Below are 26,689 nucleotides of genomic sequence, written 5' to 3' on the forward strand. Positions count from 1 at the left end.
AAAAAAAAAAACACCAAAGGGCTGGCAAACACCACCGCCTGTTTACAGATCCTGTTTATAGCCCCCATCTTCCTCAGCCCTGCTGTGACATGAGCTGCCAGACTCGCTGGTTTGGAGGGGCTTTGCAGGGTTTTGGGGGGCTTTGCAGTGATTTGGGGAGTTTGGGAATGTTGGCTCATTGGTGCAGAGCGTGGAGGTTTGTCAGTGCACAAAGAGGAGCAGTCAGCCCTGGGGAAGGGCAGGGGTTCTGCCTGGAACCCCAAATCCATCCCCACAGGATTCACCCGGCAGCTCTTCAGGGGTTGTTTTTCAGCTCCCTGGGGTTAATTTGATAAGAAACAGGGGCTCAGTGTGGTGCTGGGGGTCCGGGCTGTGTTTTCTCCCGTGGCCGTTCGCTGGCGCTCGGCAGCCGCCCGGGATGGAACAGAAGGAGCTTTGTGTCCCAGCCACCCCTGAGCCAGAGCTGCAGGCGGCACAACGGGGCCCCTTGTCACCAGGAGCACTGTCCCCTCGGGGATGGCTCTGTCCCCTGCCACGGCCTTCGGGGATGCTTGGAGACAGGGTGTCTTGGCAACTCCTTTGTGCCTCTGCTGTTCCCTTGAAGATGCTGATGGGGGCTTGGGGTGGGCAGAGGGGTGTTGTGGGGAGGTAGTGGATGGGGCCTGGGGGGCTTGAGCTCATAGAGCAGGATCACCTGACCAGCAGGGAACACCTCTTGTGTTCCTGTTTAACAGAGGCAAGAAAACTCCTACCTCTGGTTCCCCAAGCCCAGAACAGAGGGCACATGATGGTGCCACTGCGGGCAGGAGGTTTCAGAGTGAACACCCTCCACCTGCAGAGGCAGGAGAGTGTCATCCTGGGGTCATGGGGAGCTGAGCTGGGGGTCCCTGCAGTAGGTGCTGGAGGCACACAGGAGGACTGAATCAGTGGGATCCCTGCATTGGCACAGGGCCAGTCCCCTTGGGATCTCCCATGGTGCAAATGCCTGATGAGAAGCATTGGGATTATGTGCTATCAACCCCCTCGAGCACTGCGATTATCCACTGGAGGACAGAGGGATTAGTCATGCTGCAGATCCCTGAGGATGAATACTAGAATTAGCCATGCTGCGGATCCCTGAGGATGGATGCTGGGATTAGCTGTGGTGCAGATTCCTGAGGATGAATAACAGGATTAGTTGTGGTGCAGATCCCTGAGGAGGAACACCAGGATTAGCCATGGTGCAGATCCCTGAGGATGCACGCTGGGATTAGCTGTGGTGCAAACACCCAAGGATATGTGCTGGGATTATCTATGGTGCAAAGTCCTCAAGGATGTGTTGGGTTTAACTATGGTGAAACTCCCAAGAGCAAACACTGGGATTATCTGCCACACAAAATCCCCAAGGATGAACGCTGGGATTACCTGTGTTGCAAACCCTTGAGGACAATGGCTGCTGCAGCAGACACCCTGCACCCTCCAGCGTGACCCTTGGAGCCCTCGCAGCCCCACAGGACCCTGCTGGCTCTCCCTGCTGGCACAATGGGATTTGTTTCCCTTCCTGCTCACCTGGCATTCCCTGGAACAGGGCTGTGTCCCTCTGAGCTCCTGGGAAACTTCACAAAACTCCCCAGGGCTGTAGGCACAGGATGTGGTTTTGTGCCAGCACAACCTGGCTGCTGTGGATCTTGGTGTCTGTCCATCTGTCTGTCCCCCACAGCCGGACTGAGCCGGGCCCGGGCGCTGCGGCTCCGGCTGAGGTTTGTCCCTTGCGTAAGGGGGACACGGTGGGCTCCGAGATTTACAAGTGACAAATCTCACCCGTATCCGTCGGGGACCTTGCACAAGGGCTCGGGCACTTCCCCACCTCCCGCACATGACTCAGAGTGGAAGCAAGAGAACCAGCCTGGGGAAATCCCAGAGTGTGGAGGCGCTGCAGTGGCTGCTGCATTCCAAGGATTTGCTCTGTACAAACGCGGCCTGATGGCCCAGCCACCATCATCATCATCGTGAGACTGCCATCGTCACTGTGCCACTGCTGTCATCACTGTGCCACTGCCCTTGTCACCATGCCACTGTCATCATCCCCATGACACTGCCATCTTCACTGTGGCACTACCATCATCACCATTCCACTGACATCATCATCGTGATGCTGCTGTCGTCACCACACCATTGCCATCATGGCTGTGTCACTGCCATCATCATCGTGCCACCACCTGCATCACTGTGCCACTGCTGTTGTCACCAAAGCACCACTGTCATTGTCATGCCACTGCCATCATCACTGTGCTGCCACCCTCATCACGGTGCCATTGCTGTCATTGCTGCGCCACCACTGTCATCCCTGTGCCACCACTACCTTGGCCAGCAGGGGACTGGGCACTGGCCAAATCCACTGGGAAGGGTGAATGGCTCCAGCTCCCTCCCATGCAAACCAGCACTGTGGGCAGTGGCAGCATTTTGGGGACGTGGCAAGAATTGGCAGAGCCTGAGGGGTGCCTGTGGGGGCGGTGGGTGCAGCACTCTGGTGGTGCCTGGACAGTGCTGGTGCTGGTCACACAGAGAGGTACCAGTGGCTCTCTGGGTGTGGCCAGCATGGCAGTAGGATTTTGGTCTCATTCTTGGAAAACTGACTGCCTCCCTCCTCATCTGAGCAGAAAAAGCTCCCCCAGCACCGACAGTGTACCCTGAGCATTCAGACAGGTTGTTCTTCTCATGGTGTCATGGTGAGATTTTTCCTGGCATGTGTGGTCGAGCTGGGAGGAGCTTTGCTGCCAAAAAGCCCCATAAATCCAAATATCCTTGTTGGAGAGGTGTGGAGTGACCCGCCGTGCCGAGCCACCCTCCGGGCAGTGGTTCCCCACCAAAGGCATCCAGAAGGTGCTGTGGGGGCTTCTGGGGGGACATCACCAGGAAAGGAGCTGGTGGCACAGGCAGCTCACTGGCACTGTGGCCACTGGCACCACTTAGACACAGGGAATGCAGAAAGCTGCCGGTGCCGGTGCTGTGGCGAGGGCTGGGACCAGGGTTTGCCAGGAGGAAACGCAGCAGCTCCACGCTGGCACCGCCCGCGCGCAGCTGTGACCTTGGCCTGACCTCCATCCGTGCTCCTGGCACGGCCACGGCGCCGGGCTGGCGTCGGGCTCCTTCCTAGCTTTGGCAGGAGCTGGAAAACCCCACTTTCTCCCGGCTGCCCTGCCCTCCTCAGGTGTGTGGTGGCCGTGGGTGCTGTGGTGGCACTGCCTGTGCCCTGCTGGTTATTCCCCTGCTGTGCTGGTGCTGCCCATGGCATCCCACGGGGATGACAGGGGTCAGAGATGTTGGGAGATGGAGTGGGGGTGAGGTGAGGTGTCATCCCTGGGTTTGGCTCCAATGGGAGGCTCAGGAGGGAATTCTGTCTTAGGGGCATTTTCCTCCACCTACCAATCTGTCCCATGTCACCTGGTGCTGGGAACAGCTCTGGCCTGGCTGAAGCTTTGTATTTTTAATCTGTAGAAAAATTCCCTGCAAAGAACAAAAATGCAAATTCTGGTGTATTCCAGTAGGTACTGAGAGCTGGTGTGGTTCCTCTGTCCCTATCCTGTGGAACTGTCATGTCCATCAGTGGCCAGATGTCCCCAGTAGTGCTCAGCCACTGTCAGCTCCCACAGGGAGAGGAAATTTGGGGGGTTCAGGCTGGATCCTGTTGCCTTCACCTTTGTGAGCTGGAGATTACCTGTGACGCACCCCAGGGTGTGTCATGCCCAGTTTGCATGCCAGGTGTCAGGACTGGGAATGCCACAGCGATGGCATGGTGGCAGCTCAGTTCTGGGGGCTTTGGGAGTGCAGCTTCATGGGGTGTCATGTCCCCAGGTGATTCTGGGAATTCTGAACCTGGTGCTGGGCTTTCCCTCGTGTGCACAGGATCCTTTAGGGAGCAGTGGGGTGAAGTCTCCACGTGGGACCTGATGCTGGTGGGGTTGGAGGCTGAGCTGGGGCAACATCTTGAGCATGCTGAGCATCCTGAGTGCCCCAAGCCAGGCGGCGCTGGGGGTTCCCCAGCCCCACAGTGCTGCTGGGGCACCTCTCCTGCCGAGAAGGAGCCCGTGGGTGCTGGGTGAACACATGGTGTGTTGAGTGTGCAGTTTTGGTTACTGAGAAATCCCTTTCCTGGTACCGGCCCCATCGAACGGGGCATCTTGCGGCGAGCGCGGCGGTTCGGGGAGCGCGGGTACTGTGCCTGTGGTTGGCACTTCTCCGAAGCCAGACTGGCTTTTCGGGCACCGTATCTCTCTGCTGCATCATTTCCTTCTCCCCTCACGCTCCCCGTCTGCGCTCCCCATGCCGAGAGACGCAGGGGGCTTCACAGAACTCCCTTTTCCTGGAATTTCACACTTTCCTAAGAAGCCAACCCCAACACCGTGGTTGGGATGGCGATAAAACCCGCTCGGGGACATGCTGGACGTCACTACCCGTGTGTGGGAAAGCAGCCAGGATGAGCGATCCTTTCACTTTTCTCCGTGCAGGACTTTGCACGGGGCACGGTTGTGTTCCAAGGACGGCAGAAAAATCAAATTCCTTGGGGATAAAGCTCCGGCGCCAGCGCGGCGGCTCACGGCACCCCTGGCCCCGCTGGTGACAGTGATTGCAGCACAGCACAGCACAGCTGCAATCACTGTCACCAGCGGGCCTGGAGGTGCCAGAGCCACCGTGGTGTCACCAACCCCGTTGCAATGACGCCGTACACGGGCGACTTCTAAGAACTTTCTTTTCAGTGCAGCTCGGTGCTGATAAGGGCTGATCCCTCTCACGCTGCATTTCCGGCCCCAAAGTACACCAAGTCCTCAGGGGAGAGAGGGAGGGAGGAGGGGGGATGGAAGAAAAAAAAGCACAGCTAGACACGGTTTGGTTGGGTGACCATGGAGAGTGTCCAGTGCGGACATTCTTGGGGTCATACAGGTTGTTTGGGGACATAGTGGGTGCGAGTTTGCCACGAGTATCACAAGATTGGAGCAGAATTTGGGCAGTTTGGTTGGCAAATGCTGTGGTGGGGTGAAGTACCACAGCATGGCATCTGTGTAGGGACAGTGGCTGTGGATTAGAGAGGACCACTGGAGCCAGCAGCCCAGGGGATGCTAAAGCCACTGCGTGAATCACAGCCAGCCAAAATTCTGTCGTGCAGCAAGCCTAGTGCAGGAGGATGAGTGTGCTCGGCACATGGTGGCACTGCCTGGGCTTTCCTGGGATGCATGGGGTGGCTCTGGCCACAGGGATGAGCACCACGGGTTGGCTCCATTCCCCAGCACCAGTGCAGGGGTCCCCCAGCAGCTTTCCACCCCCCGGCACCCCGAGTCAGCCCAGTCCTAGTGGCGGGCTGGGTGCCACGTGCTGCAGCCTCCCGGTGGTCAGCGGCTCTCACTCGCCGGCACACTGGGCGGCAGAGGAACCGAAAGCTGCCCGAGGGGTATTATTAACCTCTCTGGAAGTGTTTGCTCAGCATTCTGTCACGTGCCTGTGTCAGTGCCAAACCTGCCGGAGCGCTCTTGGCACGCCACCGCTGACCCTTGCACCCGTGAGCAGGGTGTTCCCTGCCTGCACCCCACGTTCCCCATCCTCCCTGGAATGCACTGCCGTGCTGGGAATCCACTTCTTCCTCCTTTCCTTCACTCATCCCTCCACTGCAGGGTCCTTGGGGCTGCCGAGATGGGTTTGGGTGTCACTTGGCCCTGCTGGGGTGCCCTGACAGCAGCCGGGCAGTGCCCTGCAGGGTATTTCCTTGCTCCATGGGGTATTTCCTTGCTCCACAGGGTATTTCCATGCTGATGTGGTATTTCCCTGGAGAGCTGGGTATTTCCTTGCTGGCTGCTGTGCCTCAGGTGGCTCCCGGTCCTGACAGAGCAGTGAGGTGGGGGCAGTGTTTTGAGATGCAGGGGGTGTTGGGGCTCAGCTCAGTCTCCGTGTTCCCTCCACAGGGTTCCAAGCCGAAGCTCCATGTCGCCTGCTCTGCCGTGCAGGAGGTGCGGAGGTGCACCCGCCTCGAGATGCCCGATAACCTCCACACCTTCGTCCTCAAGGTAGGACCTGCTGGAGGGGTCCACAGCCACCCCTGAGGACTTTCCCACCCTCTGGGGCGCACGTGGCTCCCAAAAGCTCCCGTGCCAAATTTCAGTTCCTCTTCCCATCCTGGGAGGGGATGCACAGGGGGATGTGGTGTGCAGGGCGGGGGATGTCTGTCCCTGCCAGGGTCATGAGCGTGGGTGGGTGGGTGGGAGGGGGGATGCACATCTGTCTCTCTCTGAAGCCCCCCTATCCCTCTCCAATATCCCCCAGGTCACCAATGCCACCGACATCCTGTTTGAGGCCGGGGATGAGCAGCAGCTCAACTCCTGGACAGCCGAGATCCGGGAGTGTGTGCGCCGGGGGTAAGCACCCGCTGGGTGTCCCTGAGCCTGGGCATGGGGACAGTGGCTCCATGTCCTCCAACACAGGCTGGCCCCCACCACCAGCACTCAGCTTCTCCTGTCTCTGGCAGGTCCGATACAGGTGACCCTGAGCTCCTGGTGTGCCGGCACCCCGACCCCGCGGCCACCAGCCCCACCACCAGCACCGACCCCCTCGGCCAAGGTGAGAAGCAGGGACACCCAGGGCACCCTGGGGACAGAATATCCCTTGCCAGGGGGTCACCATGTCCAGCCATGGCTGGGCTGATTTAGCTTCCCCTTTGGCATGACAGGGGGGCAGAGCCAGAGGGCAGGGGGACGGGGGCTGTGGGCAGGGGTCCCCACTTCCCAGGGACACTCATCCCTGTGCCCCAGCAGTGGCGACGCCAGGGGGCCCGGGGGAGGCGGCAGGGCCGAAGATGGAGCAGTTTCTCTCCTCCTGCCCCTGGTTCCACGGGCCCATCTCCCGCGTGAAGGCGGCTCAGCTGGTGCAGCTGGGGGGGCTGGAGGGCCACGGCGTGTTCCTGGTGCGGCAGAGCGAGACACGCCGCGGGGAGTACGTGCTCACCTTCAACTTCCAGGGCAGAGCCAAGGTACGGGCGAGAGAGGGCTGGGATGGGGAGGGGAGTCTCGCAGGAGCCCCTCGGGCAGCCCCCCTGCTGCAGCACAGTCCCTGTCCCACCACATCCCACCCCAAGGAGGTGCTCTCCTGCTCCCTGTCTTGATGCTTGTAGTGGGTTGGTGGCCCCATCCCTGCTCCTGGGGGGCAAAAATCTCCGGGGAATTGCAGGCTGGGGATGCAGCACATCGTGCTACAGCCATTTGTGTCCCCCCACCTCAAATACCCCTTTGTCCCCGCCATCTGCTCCAGGAGGGAGTGGGTGGGAGGGTAACAGGTCTGTCTCCTCCCTGCAGCACCTGCGGCTGGCGCTGACGGAGCGGGGCCAGTGCCGGGTCCAGCACCTCCGCTTCTCCTCCATCGTGGAGATGCTGCACCACTTCCACCGCTACCCCATCCCGCTGGAGTGCGGCACGGCCTGCGACGTCCGGCTCTCCAGCTACGTTGTGGTCCTGCCCCACTCACAAGGTGTGCATGGATGGGGAGGTTCCCTGGGGTGCAGGGATGGAGGGTGCCCAGAGCTGGGCCCTTTGTTTGCACACGGAGGGGGGAAGTGGAAGCATCCGGGCAGTGGCACAAAAGGTGACTCCCGAGCTCCCGGCTTCCTCTTTTGAGAAAGGAGAAGCTGCTCCCCACGTCAGCGGGGGGGGTCATGGGATGCACCCTACACCCCCACCCCCACAGCACCCTGACCACCCATCTCCTGCCTCCGCCAGCAGCTCCCGGCTCCAGCACCACGGTCCCTCTCCCGCTGCCTGTCCCCGGCTGGAGCCCCGAGTTCAGCCTCGCCCCTGCCGGCTCCTCCTGCCCCCACGGTGCCGACGAGGCCCCCCCAGGCCCCCCTTCAGAGCAGATCTTCCACCTGGTGCCGCCGCCGGCCGAGCTGGCGCAGAGCCTGCGCCCCAGCAGGATCCCCCCGGCCCCCAGGCCCCGGCCCCGCGAGTCGGACTACGAGGTGGAGGCACCGGGCCGGGGCCACGTCCGTGCCATCGACAACCAGTACACTCCGCTCTGACTGGCACCACGCCAGCACTGGGATGCACTTTTGGGTGGAGAAATCCTAGAGACCTTCTGGGGATCCATCCAGAGAAAGAATGTACCTGTTTCTTCCTTCTGGTTAGGGATGATTATTTTATTTTCGCAAGGAAGGGGGTAATTTTTCACTCCTGTACGGGTGTGCTCCCTCTCGTTGGCCTGTTAAAGGGCCTTTTATTGTTATTTTTGTTGTTATTCTCAAAGCTTTCTCATTACTGTTTACACACCGCTCGTGCCTGTGCCCCGTGTGCCAAGCGCCGCGACGCCGGGCTCGGCCTCCCGCCTGTCCCAGCGAAGGAACCAGGGTCTGTGTTACACCCACAGAATTGGAGAAAGGTAAAAAAACCCCAGGAAACCAAGAAAAAAAGGATTATAAATTCATTGACAAGTTGCTGCTCCGGGCCCTGTCCTCCCGCCCCAACACTTGCTGCCGCTGCCAAACCCACCAGCAAAGCCCGACCTGAGCTGAGCTCCTGCGACGGGCGTGAGCAGGGTTTGGGCTTTATTTTTAGATAAGACAAAAACTGGCTTTTCTTGCACTTGTTTTTTAACCCAGCAGAGCCACAGTCACTCCCTGCACCAGCCAGGGGAATGCTCACCTCGCTTGCCCAGCTAATTGAGATGTGAACACTAATTGCTCCATTCTTAATTGTGTCACCAGCTGAGAACTAACACAGAGACTGACAGCAAACCATTCCTGCTGGTGATGGAGGGGCTTTATCCCGGTGATGGAGACATTTTATCCCAGTCACTGAGACATTTTATCCCAGTGATGGGCACATTCTATCCTGGTGGTGGAATCGTTTTATCCCGGTGTTGGAACTGTTTTATCCTGGCGATGGAACTGTTTTATCCCAGTGATGAAACTGTTCTACCCCGGTGATGGAACCGTTCTATCCCAGTGATTGGAAGCATTTTAGGCACAAATTTGAAGTCAGTTTTTCCCCCAAATGTTTTCTCACCTCACCAGCTCAGCACACCCTGCTGTCACTTGCCTTTTCCCCCCCAAAACACTGTGTCACCAAGAATTTGGTGGTATTTAAAGCTACACAGGCAACAGGGGGTTCCTTGGACACCTCCTCACCTAGAGGAAAAACCTGTCCCAGCAAATCCCTGGGTGTCAAGATCCCCTGATCCCCAATCTCCGCTGCTGTTTCCAAGCTCTGGTGCTGCTTCACCTGCCGGGGCCTGGGGCAGCCATAGGAGAGGAACCACTTCTTAGAAGCTGCCGTTATTTTAAGAATGAGGAAGGGCTGGAGCTGTTGCAACACCCGGGGGGGATGTTCACAGCATTCAACTTCCAGATTTCCCAGCGTAGCCCCCGGGATTTCGGCTGCAGAACTTGCCTTGAGATTGCCTTCCAGAAAGCTTTTGATTTCTATTTTCCTTGAAATTGCAGTACAGGTGGGAGCCCTCAGGAGCATTAACATTTAGGAATTAATTTGAAAACAAGCGAACACAAAGCCTTGTTGGGCTGAGTTAGGGAATTTCACAAAAATCCAGCCTCTAGGCCGGGCTTTGCCGTGAAGCCAGTGCTTGGTGAGCCCAGTTGGTAGCCAAAGCCTGAGGAGCCAAGGTCAGGAGCTGAAGGGCAAATCCCAGTGCTGTGGGGCAAGGCCAAAATATCCAGGGTCAAAAACAGCTCAGGGAATGGCTGTGAGAGCAAATCTGGGTTTACAAGTCACACTCAAAGGATGACACTGGGAGAAACAGGAACCATCAACTCGAGAAACCATTTAGGATTTGCATTTTATGCCTCCCCATCACTTGCTCCAGCTCTCTCCTGGGTTTTGTGCATTTAGAGCAGGCAGAGAGGCTTTTTTTCCTCCTTTCTCTTGAAAACAGGTGCACAGGGAGGAATCCTACTTTTCCATGGGGATCAGCATTCCCAGCACTCAGCACATGCTGTCACACACTCACTCCTGAAACCAGAGCACTAAGAGAGAATTGCACTAGTCCAGCTCCTCCAGCACTGCCAGAGGCTGATGGGGAAACAAAGGCAGCCTTGTCCTCCTGGAGCTCCTCAGCTGTATCCGCATCCCATTTTCCTGCCTGGAGCAGCACAAAGGCTGCATCCAGTGGCAGGAGCACATCTCTGAGCTGGTTTGTGCCAGGCAAGTCAGCTCCCTCCATCACTAATAAATAACTCCCCGTGGTCTGCAGGGATGGGGAAGGGAAGGGGAGGAAGCACACACAAGTTATCTCCTTTCCTTGCTAAGTCCCTGGTTCCCAAAGCCTTGGAAAACACATACACATGCTAAATCTTGCTAAGATTCCTGATTTTAGTCCCACTGAGCACCAGGGAACTGTGTTCAAAGGGGTTTTTCCCCAAAAAAATGAGGTTGTCTCGCCTGAATCTCCCTACATCTGCAAAGAAAGGATGGGCTGGGAAAAGGGATCACTCTTTACAGCCGGTGCAGCCCTTGCCAGATGAATCCACATAGATCCCTGCCAGAGCAATCAGATGCTGCTGGGGTGGGTTGTTTTGGCATTCCAGGGCTTATTGTTCCAGTGCCAAAACCGTAACATGCGTGTGCATGTGGTATTTTTAACCTGCAGTTTAATTGCAAGGGGTTTCTCTGCAGCTGAAATGGAAATTGCTGTGCTTGATTACCAAAATATATGTTGGGTTCATTGTCACCCCAGCAGCTGCTTCCCCTGTGCAAACAAACTCCTGTTCTTCCCACCCGTGAGCAGTGGGAAAGTCACTCTGATTATTTCATAGTTATATCCACCCCAAAACTCACCAACGAGGGAGCCAAGGGTTTTCCAGCCCTCCCAGCTCCATCATCTCCCCATCTCAGACTCACTGTGGTCCTGACCCAGCTGCACCAGGACCTCAAGCGATTTTTGGGTTATTTCCCAAGCTCCTGGGGACTGAGTTTGACATCCCATTTCTCCTAGAAAGCATCTGGTTTGTGACACGGGTCAGAGCCCAACACGCAGTCCCACCTCTGCTCCTGCCAGCACGTTCCTCCAGCCCACAGGGCACCCAATCCTTGATTAGAGCAGTGGGCAAAGAGCATTAACCATTCCATCCTATGCAATGTAAACAACTCGCAGGAATCTTTATAATCTTGGGACTTGGGAGAAGATAAGGCTGAGCAGGTTTAGTTCCTCAGCCCATGTGGGCTTTTATTGGCGTTTATGAAGTCTCATGTTCAGTTTTGGGAGGAGGGGAAGCCAAGGGAAGAGCCCTCGGGTGGCTCCACACAGGTACAGCCACCTCTGAAATAGAAGTCAGGTGTGACCCCAGTTGTGCCTTGGCCCTGGAGATGGAACACGAGTTTGGATCCAACCTAAGCCATGACCCACGGCAGCGGCTCTGGAGGCCCTTCCTGGTGGCCTCTCCCAGGAGAGGCTGTTTGGGGTGGGAACCCCATTTCATCCAGCTACTCAGGGCAGGTTTTGGCAATAAAGATGCAAACCAGGCAGTGCCTTCTCTCTGTGGGACAGCAGAGACCTGGCTTAGGGCATAACCCAAGCCTTGGGTCCAGCCACAACTCCTCCCCCTCATCTTCATCTTCATAAACCACTTGCTGTTTGCTGACAGAACTCCCTGCTCTGTGGCTTCTTCACGTCCTTGTAGGTGTTAGGTTCTGCAGAAGTCCATGACCTAAAGCATTATTTGATGTCTCCCTCCCTCCCACATCCCAGCACCAGCAGGTACCAAACACTGACACCTCCACTCCTCACCTCACTGAAACTATTTTGGGGCAAAGCTTATAGGAATAGATCCGGGGATAAGCCAAAACTTCTCCTTTCTAATCTGGACCACCAAACACTGGCATTACCAGTATTCCAAATTTTAATTTTAGCTTGTTTGATCCAAACAGCCCCAACCTTCACCAGCAACTCCCGGGGAGGCAACTGTGTGTTCCCAAACTCAGCCTTCAGCAGGACGATTAAAGCCAACATTTTGTTGGGACTTTATTACTTTGAAAGTTCTACTTTCCACTGGCACAGAAAAGTTCTTCTTGTATAGTAATTTTTTCTACATATTGTTTCTGTATGTACTGTACAAGTAACTTATTCTTGAATAATGCGATTTTACCGTAATATAAAAAAAAAAATCTGCTCTTAATAAACTGTTTTTAGAACTCGTTTCTCACTTTTAGTCTTTAGTCTGATTCTCTCCAGGTGCCTGGATGCTGTTTTAGTAGGTACTGGGTGCTAAAAGGCAGAAATGCTCCCCTAGACATGAAAAAGCAGCCAAGAGCCTGTGCCAACAGACTGATTGAAGGAGTCTCGTCCCAAATAATAGTGATGGTCCGTGGCTTTGATTCCCACCTGATCAGGAATTTGGTACATTTTTCTGCTGTGTTGACCTGGAAGGGTTCAGAGAGGAGCTTGTATGGTTGATTTGTTCTGCCATGAAGTGCAGCTGTTCTACAACCCAGTTTAAGCAGCACCACTTTGGTTCGTCCGCACAGGACACCACACAGGGGTCAGGAGGACACAGCACTTTGAGTCTGTCTCACATCTTTTTAGCAGGCATTTTGCCAGGGAATTCTTACCCTCATTCCTTCCTTTCCTTCTCCAGCAGCACCACCGACTGGTATGATTTTATCACCTTAAACTGTGTAGTTTTTATCACCTCAAGGCCCAGCTGGGACACCTTTGGTGACACCACCCAGAGCTGAGGCCCCAGGGAATCCACTTGAACACAAAACCTTGTTAAAAAACTCTGCTGAACTTGTGACTTTCAAACCTTTCACTTGTCTTTGCAATGCCCCATGAGTGGCTCTGGATTCAGAACATGACAGACCCCGGGCAAAGCTCAGCTGGAGACCACAGTACAGCCAGAGACTGGTAAATCAAGACACAAACACCGAGGAGGGTCAGTTTTTAAAACTTTTTTTATTTTTTAATTTTTTTTTAAGTTTTTATTTTATATTATCTACAAAGTAAAAGTTTTCTTAACTTAAAAGTTACATCACTGTCTCACGATAGTGATTCTCTCATCAAACGTGATTTATAAATAATAACTCATCCGTTTGACGATTAGAATTTTTTTTTTCTTTTACTGAACCTGTTTCAAGTTTAGTTAGAAGTAAAAGGGATCTCCAAGTCTTGATTTTTAGTGATAATAGCAGCAAGAATCACTCTTGTTACTTCTTTTGCTAGCTGACGAGTTCATAACTTTGAAGGGTCATTAAAAAATAAATAACTTCCAGTTTTCAGCAAGCAGAGTTGGGGCACTTGCAGGACTCAGATACAGTGCATGGAATTATGGAATAGCCCACAAGTTCCTAAATGCCTCTACTCAGTCCGAATCTCTCCCACTGCAAGATGAACTGTTAGCATTCCTAGTGGATGTTACAAGAAATCAAATTTTTTTTTTTTTAAACAAAATAAAATGAAATTCTAGTTTTCTGTGCTTCCAGTTGGCAGAAGCAGTAGAAGGAGGGTATTTGGCCTACAAAAGGTATCCAGCCTTTCAGTTATTCCAGATGAGCCTTACAACTGCTGTTGGTGGTGGGCTTGTACTGTAAAAAAAAAGTTCAAATGTAAATAATAAATTGGCAAGCCACACAACAGTTTGCTAGTAAAGTGGTCACAGGACAACTACTGAGCTCAACTTTCTTTTATTTTTTTTCTCTTTTTTTTTTCTTTTATTTTTTTAGAGAACAAACCAAAACCCTGCACATCAAGATGTCCTTTGGATGGTTTTATTTTTCCCCTGCCTAAGCCCTCAGAAAGCATTTTTCTGCTCACACATTCCCCAAGAAACAACATCACTACAGGAATTTCGAGGCTGTTTGAACACGAATAATCAAAGAAACCCAAGTCAGGTTAAATTTTAAGTGGAAAGAAGTCATACAGCACCTACTTTCCCCAAAAATAAAGCTGCAGAATGTTACTCTGTATTAAAGTTTAGCTTTCAGCTGTCACTGAAATTAGCAGTCACTTTATTAGCAGTCACTTTCTCAGCAGTCTAACAGCCCTAAACCAAAACCATTTTCACTCCCGTCCTTGACACCGAGCGCTTTAAATTAATAAAGCCTCTCATTGTCATAAACACACGGCAACACCACGGCAAACCCTGGCACAACTCAGTCCCACAGCGTCTCCCAGCTCCCCATTCCTCCACTCCAGCTGGAGGAAAACTCCCTAAACCAGGTAAACCTACCTAGGCTGGCAACGGGCTGGCAAATACGAACCGCTCTACAAGGACATCTTAAGGTCGGGGTTTTTTTTGTTTGGTTTTTTTGTCTTTTTTTTTTTTTTTCCCCCAAAATCTGGTCTGTCCCAGTCCTGATCCTCCGCCCTGGCTCAGTTTAGGGTGCAGGTGTCCCGGGCACACACTCCTCACCTGAAGGGTGCGTCATATAGGGGAAATGTGTTGTTGTCGAGACGGGAATGGGCTGTAGTGCACTTTGAGCGAGGGCGGCTTGGGGACCACCGGGAGGCTGTGTCGTCATTAGCATCATTGGAGCATGGGCAGTTGGGTGAGAAGGAACCATTCCTGACTGTACATGAGCCTGAAACAAAGAGCTCTTTAGTATCATGGTCACAAGGAGGCAGCAACTCCTGGCCACATGACTGGCGAAAGTTTTCTCTCCGGCTGAGAAAATCCAGAGGTTTATACTCCATTAGGGATTAAGGCAGGTTTGAACATAAAAAAAGGAATAACAACAAAAAGGAAAAATAATAATTAAAAAAGGGCTCGAATTCTTAAGTGCTGGCTCGGAGTCACAGTCTCAGTTTTAGCCATTTTGCCAGTGTTTAACCGGGGAATATTAAAAAAAAGAAAAACAAAACAATTCAGCAACAAATCTTCCAAACATTTCTGTTAGTCACCTACATCAAAGCACTTCCTAGAGGGTACAGACAGGAACTGCACAGGCACTGGGAGTCTGGCATCCCTTCCCCAGCTCTCTTTACTCAACCCCACATTCCCTCCTGGCTCCCTGCCCTGGGCACCTCCCTCTCCTCTCCAGTGACCTGTGCTCACACATTGTTCAGCAAAGTCCTTCTGAGAGGAGTGATTTCATCCCTTTGTTCTGGTTCCAGTTCAGCTCATCACAGTTCTTGTGTGATCTGAGCAACCAGGGCTAAGTCTCAGCAGAAAAAGGAGATTAATTCTTCCAATGGCTGATCACCTCTGGCAAGCAAGTTCAGGAACTTGGTGGGTTCTTTAGCTCAGAGCAGTTCATGACTCTAGAGGTCATTAATTTTTTGGGTTAAAAACCTCGTAAACACTAGTTTCTTAAAAGCACAAAATATTATGGAACTCAGAGCTCTCAGTGGTTCTCTCTCAGGGGAATAAAAAGCCCCCAAAAACACCATTTGTACCTAAGGTTTGCTTTGTCCTTCTACCATATCCCAGAACTGCAGCCTCACAAGTCTCCCATGCCAGTAAAGACAGATAGCAGGTAGTGGCCAGAATTTTATTTCTTAAAGACAAAAGGGTTACTTGACTCATCACAGACATTCCCCAAACTCTTTTATCAGATTTGCATGTGTTAGTAGCACTCCAGGAGCCTTTAAAGGCAGGAACTGCAATTCAAATCTCACTCTTGCTCTAAAAAAAAGGTTTAGAAGACCAGGCTGTGGAATAGAAATACCTCCCAGGACTGGCTCCATGTTGACTTTGACAAACATGCTATTGGAGGAGCATCATTATAGAGCAGCTATTCATGGAGCAGCTGGAGTCAAGACACACAGTGGGTAAAATTTTTCTGCTGTGGCTCAAACACTTTGCAAATTGGCAGCTGACAGAACTCTGTAATGAATTTTAAAAGTACTAGTTCTCAAGTGAGATATCTACCAGCTCAAGAGTCATCTGATAACCTACAGGGAAATTGGATTGATCCCCTGTGTTGGCCTCACTGGAATTCTTACCACGTGGTGCTTCAGGATGGTGTTGAGAAGCTGGAAATGAGGCTGATAAGAAACTGTACAATCCAGTGATTGTTTTCCCCACGATGGAATAATTACATGCATTTAAATTTCTGACTAAACTGTAGTTATTCCTTCACTAGAGATCTTTAGAGGGAACTACTTCATTGGGAAAGTCAATTAGTTTGGTGTAAATATCACAGATTATAGATTGTAGTTTTCATTCTTAAAAAAAAATCACAGAAGAAACTGCAGCAGTTAAAATCAAGGGCAAGGCAGGATTTGTCTGTGATTGCTAAAAATCCTGCCTGAGCAGGCAGCTCTGACTCAAAGTTTCATCTGATATGCTTAATGTGGTTTGGATAAGTGCTTGGCACACAGAAAGGAAGGCAGTGGTCACATCCTGCATCCATGGGCCTGGCCATGGCGTGTACAGCACATTTCAGGTACAGCTTTACCTTGACGTGTCCTTGAACCAAACACGTTTCATGTTTCAAGGCAAGACACCAAACGTGTCCCTAAGCCAAGACCCTGCTGAGAAGCTCTGCACACAACCCAGGCATTCACAGCAGTGCCATCACACCAGAGCAGAGCAGGAGTCTTGTTTCTGGCAGAAACCAGAGCCTGGGAGGACGTGGCAAGATTACCAAGTTTGGACATCCTCTCCTCATCCTCCCCCAAAAAAGCAGAGAAATTAAAAGCCTAAAAGAATCAAAAAGCTAAACACTCAACATCAGTAAAACAATTCCTAAATAACTATTAATTTATTGGCTTAACTGACTGTCCCAGGGACCAAAGCAAAGGTTTTATCAGAATTTTGCACGGGATTGGACACCTGTTGGACAAACCTCCCTAATCACAGTCAGCCAGCAGATCCCAAACTATTGATAACCTGCATGAGAAGGCAGAAGCCAGACACCAAATTCTTGGTCTGAAGAAGAAATTCTGCAGGCAAATTACTGCTTTAACTGTCCATTCCTTGACAAAGGACACTAGATCCAGGAGATTTACTGAACATCAGGAAATCTCTGTAACATTGCTTTACACAGAGCTCTTGATGAATCAACCATGTGCTTCCCCTCCCAAATCTTTTTTTTTTTTCTTAGTAAGCTGACCACAAAAGAGAGCAGTTAGAGAAGGGGATTTCTGATTCTGAATCAAGGACTGTCATTAAGTTGCTCAGCAATCTTTGGGGATCTTCTGCATAAGCAGTTCATTTAGAACCACACACAGACACACACATGTGCAGGGTTTTCCTTCTGCAAGGATTGTCCTGCAGTCACCTGAACTGAACCTCACCTCCCCCCCCCGCAGTGCCTTGCTATTCCCTAATAATCTGTGTAATATCCTTTTCTGGATGTACTTGGATAAATTTGCCTACAATGCAGAGCCTAAAACTGCCACCAAAAGCAGCAATTCAGCCTTCCTGCACTCAGCTCTCCAACCTTTCTGTATGCCAGCTCTTCCTGGGATCATGCACCTGAGCAATGAACCGATTTTCCAAGAAACAGCCCAAAATGGGGGGTAGGGGAGGCACATTTCATGAATTGTGTCCCCAGCCTGGTTTGCTGCATGGCCAAACAGTCCTGTGAGCAGGATGGTGGGGCAGGGACAAGGATGGGAGCCAGGAACTGGGAATGGAGCTCAATTTATTTCAGTAGCAGTGCCAGCTTAAGATGTCTTCATTAAACTACAGTTGCAGATGCACTAGGTGTTGGAAGCTGAGGTCCAAACATCTTGTCAAACTCTAAATAAAGGCAATGTACAGACAAGAAACCTAAATAACAATAACAGGTAAGTCTGTGCTGAGAGGTGACAGAATGGAAATCACTTCAGCAGGCCCGACTTTTGTCCTAATCTTTGTGGCATTAAGACATTTAAGTCTTGAAGGTTGTTAAACTGTGTTTACCTGGGGGACATGGGCCATGTGTGGCGGATTGGTATATGCAGGTTGAACATGGGAGGGATGAATGGTGAAGACTGTTTGTTGTGCTGTAGGAAAACTATTTTGTGGAGACTGCGTGTTGGAGCCTGGCGTCATGGAAGGAGGGGTTGGAGCTAGACCTGCGTGGTAAATCGCCGACTGCTGCTGGGGGTTGGCCAGGTGGAGTGCCTGGGCAGCCTGGTGCTGGTGGTGCTGCAAAAAAACACAGGAGAGCACTCAGGTTATGCCTCAGAAATCAGACAAATCTATCCTGTCAACTACCATGAGAAAGGGGTGCAAAACCGCCCTCAGTATCAGGGCCGAATCTAAGGATCACCACGCCTCTGGAAGTGAGGAAACTCATTTCAATCCCACCAGGCTCATTTCAATCCCACCACGTGGGATTGAGTTTGGATCATCAAACTTGAGTTTGGATGTGCCACAATTGTGCAAGCGCAGAGCTCCCTCCTCCCTCAGCCTGGTGCTCAGAATAGAGTTGGTTCTCTATTCTCCAGTTTGATCACTTGTGTTAGAATTGCTCAAATGGAAATGTGAGTGCTGCTTTAGAACAATTAATAATTAATTTTAAAAGCTGTTTCAGGGGAAATTAGATATGATTTTTCTGGTTGATTCAGAAGGTATTCAAGTGAGTTAGTCTTGAGAAAAACCAGTGATCTCAGAGTGAATGAGGGCTGTCTTCAAGACTTGCAGTTAATAGTGAGGCTGTCAGAGGATATGGGTCATGCATTACTCTAGGGAACTGCTGAGCACAAAAAACTGATTCTTAAGGAGGGTAAGAAAAAATGTGGGCATTAGGTGGATGTGGCTCTCAGGGACATGGTTTAGTGGTGGACTTGGCAGTGCTGGGTTAATGGCTGGACTTGATGGTCTCAGAGGTCTTTTCCAACCCAAACAACCCTGGGATTCTGGGATTCTCCTTGCACTAGGAAGTCATGTGAGCAGGAGTCTGGCAAACAGAACCCAGACTGCTGGGTAAAAGGAAAGAGAACCTGCAGCCATGGAACTGGATGTGCCTCACAGCTGCTCAGTTATTCCCAGTAGGAATTAAGGAATGCAGCACTACCACAAGGACCATTTTGTTTTCAGCTGCTTGTCTTTGACAAAAATAAAACCAAACACTTTCAGGATTTATCTACTATTTCCACTCCACTCATATCAAAGCACTGACATAATTATGATCATTCCTTAATCCCAACACGGATCAAACTATACCTCATCCCTGCGAAGAGGGAGGACTCTGAACTGCTCCATCCTACCCTTTTTCCCTCTCAAAAATATCAACATATTAACATCAAGCTGCAATCCCCTCCAGCAGAGCATTAATTTAAATACAATTAAACGCAATTTCAAGCCATTCAGTCCTGTTTGAGCCTGTTACCTGCACGGGGCTGGGAGCAGGGTGGCTTCCAGCATGTTGGCTTTGCTGCTGGCCAGTCGGTGTGGCAGAAGGCTGAGGATGAGGAGGATGCGGATGCAGGGTAGCATTAGGGTGGGCATACTGCTGAGCAAGTGAGCCAGTGGAAACTAGGATGAAAAAGAAGGATATTTAACACCAGATATAGGACAGGCACCTCGTCAAGTCACCATCTGCAGTTGAGGATTTCACTACAGCTCAAACAGACTGTAAATATACTCCCCTCCCCCTTCTAAAGAAAAAATATTTATCTTGCAAATAGCTGAGGATCTTACCTTGCTTTTGTGTAGTTTGGTTTGGCAGGAAAGTCTATAAATAACCATAATTAGACAGTTCATCTTCCCTAGTTTGACAATGTAACAGATACTACATAGAGAAAAGCAGCATTTCGTCTTTTGCTTTGTCAAACAGACCAGTTTCAAAGACCAAATTTATAATTTTCATACAATTTAGGATTTCCTGAAACATACTTTTCAAAGGTGTTACGAGCCATTTTTATTTCCACCATCCAAAAAAAGTCTTTGGCCTTATACCTGGCTAACCTCACCATGCTACTCTTCTGGAAATTGCTCATAAAGTACAAACTCTGTGCTTGAGAGCTCCAGGGACACCCAGAAAACACATTACAGCTGAGAAAACTGAGGCTGCTCGAGCATCAAACCTTTGTTGAAGCCAGTTTCTCGTACTAAAATAACACATCTTGCCTCTGCCCTCAAGGCCAATCAGTCTGTTCTGGATCAGCACCATCCTGGGAGCTTCTAACACTGCCATGGAATTCTTCATTCCTTGAAACAGTAGCAAATAAGGTACAAAATTCCCAAAAAGGAAGAAACTGAACAACACGAAACTTTCACCCCAGTGAAGCCACACGTGTTGCCACGGCCGTGCCAGTCTCCAACAACAAATAGCAGCAATGAGTTCCTCCTTGGATCCTGCTCTGTTCTGCTCCAAAACAGGCCACACTAAATTGTATTTTTTTGAACTTCTGAGGGAATTCAAGGAAGTATGAAAAGCCATGATGACAGCAAGCGTTCCTTTAAACACAAAGAATGCAACAGGAGAGCAAGATCCTAAAAAAAATGTTTTCTCTATTTTTTTTAAATCTTGTGCAACAACCAGTCCATGTTTGCAGCTACACTTCAGCGTGTGACAGTGGGCACTGATCCCTCCAGTGTCACAGCTTGAAAAGACCAAGGCTAGTTTTGTTGACAATACTGAGAAAACAGTCAAAGAAAACCATCAACCTGCTCCTGAATTTTCCCTGCAACTGCTTCTTATTTCCTTTAGTACCTTTTGGTTGTTCTGAAGTTAACTAACGATGACTGTCTACGGGTTACAGCTTTTTTTCATGGGGTTTGTATTCTATGAGAACTTGATGGCCACTGAAGCACCTTTAAGCAGGGATAGCTTTTCCAGTGGGTTTTTCTTGCCCTAATAAACCAATCCGAAAATGAGGGCACAGGGAGAAACTCCCAAGTGCAACCCCCTGTCCCAGGTATTCCTGGTGGGCGAGGTGAGTGACCTCCCTCCTGCAGGGAATTTCTGAAGAGCTTCACTGTACTGGGTTCTAAGTTCATAACAACCAGAACTGTCTGGGTGCAGACAAAGGATGAAAGACAAGATGGATGGAAAAAATGGACTAAAATGTAGCTGCATCTGAAAGCACAACAGTATCCAGCACAAGCAAGCCTTGAACTGCTCTGTCACAGCCCTGACACTCCACCCTGTGCAAATACCTGTTTTCCTCCAGTCTGCCTTACTATAATTCTTACAAATCCTAGTTCTAACAAATTCAAATTCACTAGAATATATACAGACAGTATCTTTTTGCCTAATTGAGATTTTTTCCCCGGTACGGTGCATTAGGAAGGCTCCTCCTTTAGAAAATAACTGCCTGCCACATTTAACTTAATCCCTTGAAAGCTCTATTAAATCTTCACCGAGCAAATGGCCCAACAGTGATGTGCAGTTTCAGGCTATTAATGCAGATGAACTCAATTCCTGCAGTCTGGAGCTGATCCTAAAATACTTATCCAAGTGTACAAGCACAGTCATACACTCTGAGCATTTCTGATTGAGAGGGGGTTTCAAAAACACCTCAATATTTTCTAAGCACACTGTCAAAACTGCAGGATCTTCTGCCACAGCACTTTGTTATGCTTTAAATCCAAGTATTTTTAGTTTTTCCTATCACTACTAAAATGTATTTTGCAGTAGCATCCCCACCATGCTCCTACTTGACTTTCAGACATCTCTCCTTACAATAACATGAAAATTATCAATGGCAACACTGATCATTTTTACAATATGAAGTTTATGGCTTCCTTCAGGAGGAAAATATCTCAACCTCGTTATTATACACACTCTGAAGAAGGCCAAAAATTATTATCTCTGTCAAAGTGATAGAAAGAAATGCAAGGAGAGATTACTTGCTTGCCAAAGGGCACGTTACACCAGCAATCCTCCCACTGCCTGAGCCACAGAGCTGACTGCAAATTAACTCCAACTCCATTCAAGAGGCTTTAAAATGTAGATGAAATTTAATTCCAAGTTGTAAGATATTCAAGCCTTCCCACATTGCTTGTTAAGAGCCCCTGAAATAACGTGGGGCTCCCTTAAACCATTTGTGCAATTCATCTTTCAGTCCTTTATAGCCAAGAGAATAATAAACCCAGTTATTCTGAACTGGATACATTCTACAATAAAACTGCACAAAGAGGAATTTCTCTCTCAAGAAACCAGTTAAAGCAAGGAACAGTACCCTGAAGAATAGATGTAAAGCAGGAGGAGGATCAAGTTTTTGTCACAGTGGCAGCTCTTCCATAACCACCTAATATTTCATTCCCAGCTTTGCATTTGAAGCACCACATTTCTTATACTAAAGAATATTTATTTCCCTAATTTCTCTTCTACCCCATTTTGTCTTTAACAGATGACTCTAATAACCAAACTTGTCAAGCTTAAAACCACTTCAGATGCTGCTGCAAATTATGTTTTAATAGCGATATTAAAAGTGCCTTTTGAAACTGTTATTTGGGCTCTTTTTTAAATCCTGTACAGACACTGCAAACAAACCAAGAACAGGCTGAGTGGCACCAGGTCTGAAATGCATTCACAGATCTTTGGTAGTTCAAAACCAGAGTTCAAACTGCAATTCCAGCAGCGTAAGGGTTATTCCATGTTTAGCAAGTAACAGTAACAGTTCTTGGCAAGCCCATGAAATCTCTGAGACCAGCAGGGCTGGCAAAGGGAGTCCTGTAAAAGTCATGACAAATTCACCTGCTCAGCCAGAACTGAACTGTCACTGGGACTTCTAAAAAGAATTTCTGCCTGGTCATCCAAACAGCTCACTGCACATATGAAACAGCAAATAAGACAAGATAGGAGGTGAAAAAAAAAATTAAAAAATTAATAACCAATTATCCAATGTTTTCCCCCAATTGTCAGCATTTTGGAGATTTTCCAAATGGTCATCCAGTATCCAAGAAAGTGCTGAGAAAGCTCTTGGAAGGGTCAAACCAGCTCCTTGCAAGTCACCTCAGCTCATTCCAGCACTAATACACTGGTTTTCTCACCCTTTATGCCTAAATGCCTCTCCTTGGGCTGACCTGCTTCGCTTCTGCACCTTTTTAATCAAGTTGGTTCCTAAACTGAAGTATTTCCCTGCACTAATCTTGCAGGGACAGTGAGGGAAAGCGATTCAGGCATGGAATGGGAAATAATACCACATGGATTAATTACTGAATTCAGCTCTAACAAGTGCACCCATTTCTCTGAGAGGCAAACAAGAAGTAGAGTCAGCCACAGAACCCACAGGAGGAGCTGAAATCAAAAGAGGTCAGAGCAGCAGAAATCAGGCAGAACTCCCAGCTACAAGGGTACATGAAAACCACATCATGTAATTTTCTTTTTTCCTGGTAGGAATTTCAGTGGTGCCAATGGTGGTCAGCGCTGGTCATGGTCCAAAGATGCACTGAAGAGCCTATTTTCAAGAACTGACCAGTGAAAAAACTTCCAAACTATTGCCAGAGCCAGTAAGATGGTGAGGATAACTACATTTAAAAGACCTGAATGGTAGGAAGCAAAGAAATAGCAAATGTTTCTTTCATAATACAAACAATTCAAGAAGTCATTTTACACAGGTAGAGTGGACTCCACTTCAAAGATTAGCCATGAAAGGAACGAGCTGATTCAAGTGATTTCAGTGCACCAAACCAAGAGCCAAGAACACAGGACAGGTCAGCACCTCCAGCCCCTGCTCAGGCAGAACATTTTGGCACAACAAACACAGGAAGTCTGTTCCAGAAGAGACTTTTGGAGAACAAGGGGATTTTCTCACATCCCTCTTGTATGAGCTACTGCAAAAAATCCAGAAGAGATCCTGCCACAGGCTGATGGACTTGCAGACAGACACAGCAACAAGTCTCACAGCAGGACAGGAGCAGGGACAAAACACCCTGGGACTGCAGGTCCTCCTTTACCATGTGTTCAGTGACAGTTCATCCTGCAAACACCCCCCCCCCCAAATCCAGCCCCCTCAAAACTGATGATGGACACCAACCCACAAGGCAGTGTTTTATAGTTATCAGCCTTTCCCAGGACACACACTGAGTCTGTTGGGATCAGTCTGTTGGGAGAACATCAGCCCCTCTCCTATTGCTGACAGTGATCCAGGTCAGCAAAGCCTCACCTGAGCCAGGAAACATCACTGCTCATGTTCATCTGCCCAGGAGGAGGTGCCTCAGCAAGGAGAACTCATCTTGTCACTGTCACACAGTCATGACAAAGTTGTTCCCAGCACTCCTGCACTGGCAGCTCTACAGAAAATTTCCTTCACCTCAGCTGCAACCAGAGTTGTTTCCTCCCAGGGGCTCAGGACTTGAGTCACAGCTTTTTAAAGAGATGAAGCACAAGACACTTCTCCTTTTGGGAAGGTGATGTTTAAAAATCAGAAGCTATAGAATCACAGAGTGGTTTGGGTTGGAAGGGACCTTAAAGACCATCCAGTCCCACCCCCTGCCATGGGCAGGGACACCTTCCACTAGACCAGGTTGCTCCAAGCCCCATCCAACCTGGCCTTGGACACTGAGAGGGATGGGGCAGCCACAGCTTCTCTGGGCAACCTGTGCCAGGGCCTCACCACCCTCACAGCCAAGAATTCCTTCTGCCTCCACAAACACAGCTCACTTCTGGCTGCAGATGAAAAGACTGGGTAGTGAATTCAGAGATCATTCCATATTCCAAATGAATTTTTAAAAAAATTGACAACTCAGTTTCCTGTGATCAGACAAATCTGTCCATCAGCTTCACCCTCTGTCCACTGAAAGGCACCTTCCTGTGTTTTCCACACCCTGGTTTGGTGCAAGGAAACTTCTTCCCTCAACACGTCCCATTCCTTTAACATCTGGTTCTTTAGAAAGTGCTTTTCTGTACAATCAAAATTAGTACAAAAAACCCAACTCACTGGCAAAGTAGAAAGAAGGGCCTGTCTCCTTGCTGTATGGTATTTTGGGACATGCTGAATTTGGGAAATAGAAAGGTAAATTAGCCTCTTGCCACGTGCATACTTCCCGTCCTCTGGAAAGGTCAGTGTCAGTTTTAGGTATTTTTAAAATTTTTTTAAGACTGTAGAACCATGCAGATAATTTATTTACTTAGGTGCTATTAGAGCTAGATATTTAGTTTTACAAATGAGTGGAGATGAAACACAAGTCTCAAGTAAGCCTTCCTTCTTAACTGTGACACTGAGGTCTGCAGTTCTTAATTAAGACAAAAATAAACTTTATGGCAATTCATGGTCTCTTACAGTCCACTGTAATAAGAAGGTTAAAATGTAATTACACTAAAGCAGAAACTGGCCCCTTGCTTTTTCACCTATAGCACTGTCATTTTGAACAGTTCCAAGACACCTTTGGTGACTGGTTCACTCTTAGTCCCTGGAGAATCCTCTGAAGTTTATATTTTATCCACCATTGTACTATCAGGGTAATAGAATTTACTCTACTGCTGAGACAGAAACCAGATAAAGTTAGAGACAACACCAGACCAGTAAAACATATGCAGAAGGGGAAAGGGGAAGGGAGAATGGGGACAGGAATGAGAACACAGAAAACAGGAAATGCATCTGTATAAAACCAAGGTCTGGTTTTACACAAGTTCTTAAACACAAAAGTTAAGTTTTTCAGAGGACTCCAGCAGTTACCTGGAAACAATTGAGCTACATGGAAAACTAACACAACAAGTATGGACAGATCTACCCTTTACTTGATAACCACATTTGCTACCAGAGGCAGAAGACTGGTTTGGTCTTCGTGTGACACACCGAGGAACCAAACTGCAAACCATGGCCAACAACTCCACCAGCCCCACACCAGCGGCACTGGGAGGCCACACAGAGCCAACAGCTGTGAGACAGACACACAGAACGTTCTGGAACCAACAGCTGAGCAGGGTAAGAACAACACCCCCACGTTCAGGGGGGTGAGTGTGGCAGGTAAAGGTGTGTGCACTGCTCTGCTCCAGCACCGCAAACTTCCCTGGACAAGGATGGCTCCGGAGCTGAACTGTGTCACAGACGTGTTATCGCCTGGCTGGGAAGAAGCTGCTTGGACATTGTCCTTCCCCACTGTGTTTTGAGGGGAAAAACCCAATGATTTGAACACTCCTCCATCCTGTGTTTAGCTGGATTTACTGGGACCATGCTCTGCTTCTCTCTTGTCAACAGTGGGTTGTGACACTGGAACGACTGGCAAGGAAATCCCAGAAGTGCAAGAATATCCCATTAAACAGCATCAGACAAAAATACTTTTCCTTAAAATGGAAGAGTGCTTATCAACAAGTGTAGGTCACTGATGTTGGATTCAGCCATCTCTCCACAGGACAGGAAGGAAAACAACCCCCAAATTTTTCAAGGTTAATGCATCAACAGGGATTTCTCTTCGCTGGCAGGTTGTTACTATTTGCCACAGACTTTCAACTTGTCCCAAACCATTAGTGAAGGTGGAGTTTCAGATCTTACCACAAAACGCTTCACACTTTAAGAATAGTTGATAAGCAGTGCCCCCCAACCCCCACATCTCAGAGTGGTTGTCCTTGCAAACATCTTCTCTTTACCACGTATGCAGGAAAAAAACTGAGTGAATTTTGCAAGAATTTACTCAAACAAGCACCAATACCTTGAAGGCTAAAAGGGCAGCATGGCCCACTGAATCCTGGTATCAATGGGGGGAAGGTGTTAAAAATAGGTACTAATATATTTTTTTAAAAATCAAATAGCAATTTTAAAGAGCCAAAAGGGAAATTGTTTGAGCAAGTGCTCCAGAAATCAAAAGCAGCAGTAGTGGTTGTTTCTCAGGAAGTTGTTATTCTGTACTTTCAAATTATTTTTAAGAGATCAAAGTGCATGGGTGTATTTAGTTCAAATGTGGGTA

The 26,689-nt window shown here is 49.4% G+C and overlaps 2 protein-coding genes across 15 annotated transcripts in view; one reads left to right on the forward strand and one right to left on the reverse strand.

Moving 5' to 3' along the window:
- Nucleotides 1-12,166, forward strand: part of SH2B3 (SH2B adaptor protein 3) — a 27,562-nt gene extending 15,396 nt beyond the window's left edge. For 2 of the 4 annotated variants that reach the window (XM_017814191.1, XM_017814192.1), the window contains exons 3-8: nucleotides 5,934-6,035; nucleotides 6,292-6,383; nucleotides 6,494-6,585; nucleotides 6,780-6,994; nucleotides 7,317-7,488; nucleotides 7,737-12,166. In XM_017814191.1, coding sequence (XP_017669680.1) covers nucleotides 5,934-6,035; nucleotides 6,292-6,383; nucleotides 6,494-6,585; nucleotides 6,780-6,994; nucleotides 7,317-7,488; nucleotides 7,737-8,035 — 972 coding nt within the window. In that variant the 3' untranslated portion in view covers nucleotides 8,036-12,166. The remainder of the gene's footprint in view (nucleotides 1-5,933; nucleotides 6,036-6,291; nucleotides 6,384-6,493; nucleotides 6,586-6,779; nucleotides 6,995-7,316; nucleotides 7,489-7,736) is intronic. The other 2 variants (XM_017814193.1, XM_017814194.1) reach the window with 1 other exon arrangement.
- A 730-nt stretch (nucleotides 12,167-12,896) lies between these two features.
- Nucleotides 12,897-26,689, reverse strand: part of ATXN2 (ataxin 2) — a 53,748-nt gene continuing 39,955 nt past the window's right edge. For 8 of the 11 annotated variants that reach the window (XM_017814189.1, XM_017814184.1, XM_017814185.1 and 5 more), the window contains exons 20-22: nucleotides 19,224-19,369; nucleotides 17,810-18,037; nucleotides 12,899-14,540 (exon numbers count right to left, since the gene is read on the reverse strand). In XM_017814189.1, the coding sequence (XP_017669678.1) occupies nucleotides 14,337-14,540; nucleotides 17,810-18,037; nucleotides 19,224-19,369 (578 nt within the window). In that variant the 3' untranslated portion in view covers nucleotides 12,899-14,336. Of the gene's footprint in view, nucleotides 14,541-17,809; nucleotides 18,038-19,223; nucleotides 19,370-26,689 lie in introns of all 11 variants that reach the window. The other 3 variants (XM_017814188.1, XM_017814183.1, XM_017814181.1) reach the window with 2 other exon arrangements.

This window comes from Lepidothrix coronata, unplaced genomic scaffold (assembly GCF_001604755.1).
Source record: "Lepidothrix coronata isolate B3197 unplaced genomic scaffold, Lepidothrix_coronata-1.0 Scaffold44, whole genome shotgun sequence".
NCBI classification, from domain to species: domain Eukaryota; kingdom Metazoa; phylum Chordata; class Aves; order Passeriformes; family Pipridae; genus Lepidothrix; species Lepidothrix coronata.